The sequence below is a fragment of the Pterocles gutturalis genome, unplaced genomic scaffold, assembly GCF_000699245.1.
Source record: "Pterocles gutturalis isolate BGI_N339 unplaced genomic scaffold, ASM69924v1 scaffold23981, whole genome shotgun sequence".
NCBI lineage: Eukaryota > Metazoa > Chordata > Aves > Pterocliformes > Pteroclidae > Pterocles > Pterocles gutturalis.
The window spans coordinates 1-6,618 of NW_010098483.1; the positions used below are offsets into that span (position 1 = coordinate 1).

Here is a 6,618-nt window from a genome sequence, read left to right on the forward strand (position 1 = left end):
GGTAAGACCATCCAGGTCATCGCCTTCCTCTCGGGAATGTTCGACGCCGAGCTCATCCGGCACGTGCTGCTCATCATGCCCACCACCCTGGTCAGCAGCTGGCTGGCCGAGTTCGCGCGCTGGACCCCCGGCCTGCGCGTCAAGGAGTTCCACGGCACCAGCAAGGCGGAGCGCACCAGGAACCTGGAGAGGGTCCAGAGGAGGAACGGCATCGTGGTCACGAGCTACCAGATGCTAATCAACAACTGGAAGCAGCTCGCCAGCAGCTACGAGCAGGAGTTTGTCTGGGACTACGTCATTCTCGACGAAGCGCATAAAATCAAGTGCCCATCTAACAAAACGACCAGGTGTGTGTACGCAATTCCTGCGAAGCACCGTCTCCTCCTGACGGGCACCCCCGTGCAGAACAACCTGCGGGAAATGTGGTCCTTGTTTGACTTTGCGTGCCAAGGCTCTCTCCTGGGGACAGCCAAAACGTTTAAAATGGAATATGAGAACCCCATTACCAGGGCAAGGGAGAAGGACGCAACTCTAGGCGAGAAAGCGCTGGGGCTAAAGATATCTGAGAATCTAATGACAATTATAAAGCCGTATTTCCTCAGAAGAACCAAAGAAGATATCAAAACCAACCATCCTGACAAACCAGACGCTCCTCTCCCTGAGGATCCGTGTGAGAACAGCGCTCCCATCATGCCATCCCTCACCAGGAAAAACGACTTTGTCGTGTGGGTGTACCTGTCACCGGTGCAGGAGGAAATATACAGGAACTTTCTCTCTCTGGATCACGTGAAAGAAGTGCTGATGACGACCCGATCGCCTCTGGCTGAGCTGACTGTCCTGAAGAAGCTTTGTGACCACCCCAGGCTTCTGTCTGCGAGAGCATGCATCCAGCTGGGCTTGGAAGAGCAGGAGCACCCTGAGCAGGACCACAGGGGCAATGAAGCGCTTTCAGGTGCTAATGAAATAGATCATCTCCCTGATGAGACCCTGATTCGGGAGTCTGGGAAAATGCTGTTCCTGGTAGGACTTCTGGAAAGGCTGCGAGAAGAGGGACACCGAACCCTGGTGTTCTCGCAGTCGAGGAAGATGCTGGACATCATAGAGCACATCTTGTCCCGCAGACGATTCAAGATCATGCGCATTGACGGAACAGTAACACACCTAACAGAGCGGGAGAAGCGCATCAACGCCTTTCAGAGCAACGCAGACTACTCGGTCTTCCTGCTCACTACGCAGGTTGGTGGCGTTGGTATCACCTTAACGGCAGCCAGCCGAGTGGTGATCTTTGATCCCAGCTGGAATCCAGCTACAGACGCTCAGGCTGTAGACAGAGCCTATAGGATCGGGCAGAAAGAGAACGTAGTCATTTACAGACTGATTACCTGTGGCTCGGTGGAAGAGAAGATCTACAGGCGGCAAGTATTTAAGGACTCATTAATAAGACAGACTACCGGTGACAAAAAGAACCCATTTAGGTATTTCTCCAAACAGGAACTACGGGAGCTTTTCACATTAGAAGATACTCACACATCTGCGACTCAGATCCAGCTGCAGTCTTTGCACGCCACCCAAAGAAAGACCGACCCGCAGCTGGACGAACACATTGCTTACCTGCACTCCCTGGAAATGTTCGGCATTTCCGATCACGACCTGATGTACACGAGGGAAATAGCTCACGAGGAGCAGGTGGAGAGTGAAGAAGCCCATCAGTACATCCAGCGGAGGGTACAGAAAGCCCGTGAGCTGGTGCAGTTAGAGTCCCAGCTCAGAGACCAGAGGATGGAGGGGATCAGAAATTCCTGTGAAGAGACGCGGCAACGGCCACCAGAACTGATTTCCGAGCCAAAGAAGTTGTCTCCGGGGCTGAACAACATGAATCACTTTGTTTCACCACCAGCAGCTGATAAACATGAAAATGACAAAGTTATCGATCTTACCGAGGACCAGGACGTCCAGGTTCTTCATGTCAGCTCCAGAATGACAAGTCTGACTATTGATGACTTGGATGAAGAGAAACAGGCACAAGATGTGTCCGGTATGGATACAGAGCTGCTTAACACTAGCAAGACAGTGGAACAATCCAACGTGCAAGAATCTGAGCAAAACCTTGACTCCAGCATTATCCCATCATCACCTGGACTTCAGCCACTTGATACAGAGAGGCAGAGTCTCGAGCAGAAAAGGCATTCCCAGGTAAACTCAGAGAGCTTGACTGAGGCAGGGAGTGGCCTGTCTGGGCGTCGTCAGCGTTCCTCTAACGAGTCTGGTATGGCTGAGGAGCCCAAACGGTTCCGAGATGCCGAAATGTCAGATCAGGCACCTGACCCGCATCCTGCCTCAGGGACAGGTACGGATGACGTTCCTGAGCTAGCTCTGGCTGCCGCGGTGCCAAGTTTATCAAATGTTACGCCAGAAACCCATGCTGGGCTCCAGAAGTCTCATGTGCTGGAAACCAGCTTGGAGGAGATGTCTGTGCCTTCTCTCCAGGATCAAGTTAACTTCAACCTGGTCTTGGAGGAGTCTGACGATGAATGGCAAGATGCCTCGAATCAGGACAGATCACTGGAGCACCCAGGAAAGGACGGCTGCCAACTGAAAGCAGGAAGTTTTTATAGATCTCCAACAAAAACGTGTCTAAGTGAGGATGGAGACACTGGAAAACCCTGTCACACGGCTGCAGAAGGGCCAAACAACTCCCCACAAGGGAGCGAAGCCTCAGAGGAAAGCAGCGGTGCCTTTGCTTTTGGTAGAAAGAAATCCTTGAGAAGAATTGTTTCAGACAGTGAGGATGAAGACTGTTCCGTTATGGTCATGGAGGAAAACCAGCCAGAAAAGAGGTCCTCTCCCCTGAACAGCCCGCTGCACCAGTTCCTGGAAGGAATTAGTACCTCCACTCCTAAAGGTGACAGAAGCGCAGCAAAAGCCATCTTCTCTCCCCGACTAACTAGCAGCGGTAACAGGTCCACGGCTTCCAGGCGATCCCTGATCAACCAGGTGGTAGACGAGGTTGAGGACATTGCAGAAATCATGGGCACCACTGGTGAAGAAGATGATGATGAGGACAGTGATGAGGAGCAAGACGACCTTGTGGAAGAAGAAGCTGAAGAGTGCAGCGGGGAATCTGCTGAGCCTGAAGAAGAACCTGCTGGAGAAACGCTCGATACAGCCGAGGAATCCTCCCACCTAGACAGCGAGCCCTCCGAGCCCTCCGAGGCAGAGGAGACGGAGTCGTCTCAGGAGGAATCCACTGGCCCTGCCGAGCTTCAGTCAGGTGAGCAGATAGACTACTTCACCCAGGAAAGCGTCTCCGAAAGAGAGTCTGGTCAGAGTTCCTCACCTGCCACAGACGATTACGATGCCTTGGTAGAGAGTGGGAAGAAACTTCAGGATGCTGGAAAACTACAGGAGGCGTTGAACTGTTTCCTGCAAGCTCTTGACGTTAAAAGTGGGGATCCTGAAGTTATGCTCATGACTTTAAACTTGTACAGACAGCTAGCCCAGAAGTGAAACATGTAAGCCTTCAGTCGGTACAGTCTTACTTTTTCTCAGTAAATGTTTGTCTGCACTGCACCACTGATTTCTGAACTAGCTCAAGGCCGATGGTGGCAACAGGCACTTCTTTCATGGTGACCGAGGGAGTTCAGCATCTCCTCCTGCGCAAGGAGGCAGCCGGGGAACCGCACCGTCCGGTGTCGGGTGCTGGGGAAGGGACTTCACTGGGGACTGGGTTCACAAAGATGAAAACAGTTCATGCTCCTGTCTCATTATTGAATAAAAATTCTGCTTTGTCTGAACCCCTCTGCAAGCTTGCAGCCCTGGCTTCATGGTTCTGCCTTCAGAGCCTGTCCCTGCCTCTCTCCTGCGAGGAGGCCAAGGCTGTGCGTCCAGGGCAGCTGCTGTAGTTCCTCCCTCCTGCACTCGAACAGCTGGATGCTGCTGCAGAGGAGAGAGCAGAACTACTGCAGCCTGGTTTGAAGTTGGTCTGAGAATGTATTTGCTGTGGAGAAGGAAAAAAAAAAAGAAACACCCCAAAAACCAGTTGGTTGCTGCTGTAACTCCTCCAAGCACGGGATGCCAGCACAGCCTCCACGTGGTGCTGGGTCTGACACTGAACCACTGCTCCCGTCCCTCTAGCCCTCTTCCCACGTTCAGTTTAGCTGTGGAAGATTAAATATTGCTCTGGGGTGCTGTAGGCATGATGACTTGGGTTCATGGGTCAGAACCAGGCAAGTTTAACACCAGCAGGACCTTGTTGTGGCTTTCAGCAGTGCTCACCCTCCGCCACCACGCTGCCATGAACCGGGCCTGGGTCCGCTCACCGCTGCCCACCTGCCACACGTCCCCTCCTTGGGACAGGGTGGGAGGGAGTTCTGGTGCTTCCTCAGGCCCCGTGCATGTTCAGTGCCCGGCACGTTTGCCTTCTGTATTCCAGCGTGACAGCAAGGGACACGGGAAAATGAGCTGCTGAATCTGAACCCTTTGTGCTAGGAGACGTGACAAACAAACAACCATCCTGGTGGTACAGGAGATGGGCCAATGTGCTTCTGCTAATGGCTATAACAAAGCTCTGGTAGCCTGGAAACACGCAGTTTATTAATAGAGCATCCCTTAAACGAGGACACATCTGCTCCCAGCCTGTAGAAAGGGCTGTCTGCCTTTCCTAACAAAATATTAACCAACTAGAGCTTTGCAATCATTCCTCTGTGCTTTCCGCACAAAACAAACATCCCAAAAAGGGAGGGAGGAGAAAAACCTGCCCTGGGTTGGGTCTCACCTCTCGTACATGCTCTTGGGAAAGGCCTTTTGTTCTCTCTGGTGATGCTGCGGATCGTCGCCTGCAGACAGAGCCGGTGTCCAGTGGCAGAACGTGCCTCTTGGAGCACCCGGGGATCACCGGGCTGGGGCGTTTATTGCCGAGACCCAGGGGGTAGGAGACGCAAGGCGCTGCCTCATCCGCATCCATCACGCTGTCCTCTGGGTGGTTTCACCAGGACGAGGCGCAGGCTGCTGTGCTTGAGCCCTGGACCGCACAGCCAGCAGTGGGGGAACACAGCAAGCGCTCAGCGGCTTTTCTCTCACTCCAGCCCAAGTTACAGAGTTTCTTCCCCCAGCTTCATGTGGGTCAGAGGCAGCTTTAGGTTCGGGTCACTCTGTGTTCAGGAGGACTCCCCGTCCCACCGCTGCTCGGCCCGGGTGCCCCCAGCCCCACCTGACCCCCTCCTCTGCCAGGGAACTGCCAGAGCCCCCACAGACCCCAGCTGCAGTGTCACCCACCCCCTGCCAAAGGGACTGTCCTCCCAGGCCACGTCTGAGCTCTGGAGCAGGACCTGCAGCACAGGAGCTGTCTGCATCCTCCCTGGCAGGGACAGGGATAAAGATGAAGGCCCGAGGGAACCCCTATTTCCCTTTCTGGCTCATGTAAATTCTCAGATAAAAGCCCGAGCACCTCATTCAGGTGGACAGGTCACTGTCTCTGCAACAGGAATAGCAAGGGGCCAGACAAAGCAGATTTCAACAACTGTGAAAAGCTCTGATTTCACCTTTTCCAGGGAACGCTTTACCTCTCTAGGCAGAGCCCTGTTCCCTGCCAGCTGTAATCTCTGCATCCTGCTGTGGCAGCAGGGCTGGTGGCTGCCTCCAGGCATACTGCTGGGCATCACCGACTCGCTCCAAGGTCCAGGTGCTGGGGAAGCTCCCAGGATTCAAGCACCCAACAAGGCAATGGTCATTCACATTTTATTTTCTGCCTTCCACCATGATAATGTGGTACCCGAACTTTGTTTTGACCGGAGGGTCTGTATACACTGGCTTGTCCATGCTGCTGACGGGCAAGGCGAACGCTGCCTCCTGGAAAGGTCCCACCATGGAGCCTCTGGTCATCCAGCCCAAGTCTCCCTGGAAAAAGGAACCACTGGGGTTAAGCTTTGGGAATCTCACTGCAGCAGTGCAGCATCAGCAGGGAGGGTGGGTGATGTGGCTGCGGGAGAGGAAAAACCTGTCGACAGCATCTGACACACTGCTGTAAGGGAGGACAGCACGCAGAGGAAGAGCTCCTCACACAGGGCTGCCTCTCCGCCAGCCGGCTAACGCCGTGGCAGCTCGGGCTCTGCCCTGCCTGAGCTGTGTGGGTCTCATGCGCCTCAGCTCTGCTGCAAATCCGTATTTCTGGCTGAGCGACCAGCGAGCGCCTCCTTGTGCCTTTCCCCATCCCGCGGGGAATGCTGGGGGTGCTGCGCTCAAAGCTCCCGAAACAATGGGGGCACCTGCCAAGAGCTTCCCAAGAGCGGTCTCCTTCAAGCACGCAGTGCTAACAGCGGCGATGGCCCGCAGGAGACCAGGACCCCGATTGTCCCGTCCCCAGGCCCCCGCGACCCCCCGCGACACTGTCCCCGCTGTCCACAGGCCCCTGCGACGCTGTCCCCGCTGTCCCCAGGCCGCTCCCCTCCCCGAGCACACACCCCTTGCCTGGCCTTGTCCTCGCTGTACTGCGACGCCACTTCGCTGAAGCCCGGGCTTGAGCTTCTCCATGGCCTCCATGGCTCTGCCGTGCTTTTCGCACAGGATGTGCCGAACCTGGGAGAGGGGCAGCGGAACGGACCCGTGGAGAGGGGACCGGCC

At 54.9% G+C, this 6,618-nt stretch overlaps 2 protein-coding genes across 2 annotated transcripts; one reads left to right on the top strand and one right to left on the bottom strand.

Annotated features, from left to right (window-relative positions):
* Positions 1-3: 3 nt before the first annotated feature.
* ERCC6L (excision repair cross-complementation group 6-like) lies at positions 4-3,507 on the top strand (the record flags this gene model as incomplete). Its single annotated transcript, XM_010073226.1, has 1 exon — positions 4-3,507. A coding segment is annotated over one exon (3,504 nt), but the record flags the coding sequence as incomplete, so codon positions are not given.
* Positions 3,508-5,722: 2,215 nt separating this feature from the next.
* PIN4 (protein (peptidylprolyl cis/trans isomerase) NIMA-interacting, 4 (parvulin)) lies at positions 5,723-6,585 on the bottom strand. The gene is given in 3 exon segments (XM_010073215.1): positions 5,723-5,895; positions 6,459-6,507; positions 6,509-6,585. Coding segments are annotated over 3 exon segments (237 nt in total). The 5' UTR covers positions 6,538-6,585; the 3' UTR covers positions 5,723-5,736.
* Between the last annotated feature and the right edge of the window lie 33 nt (positions 6,586-6,618).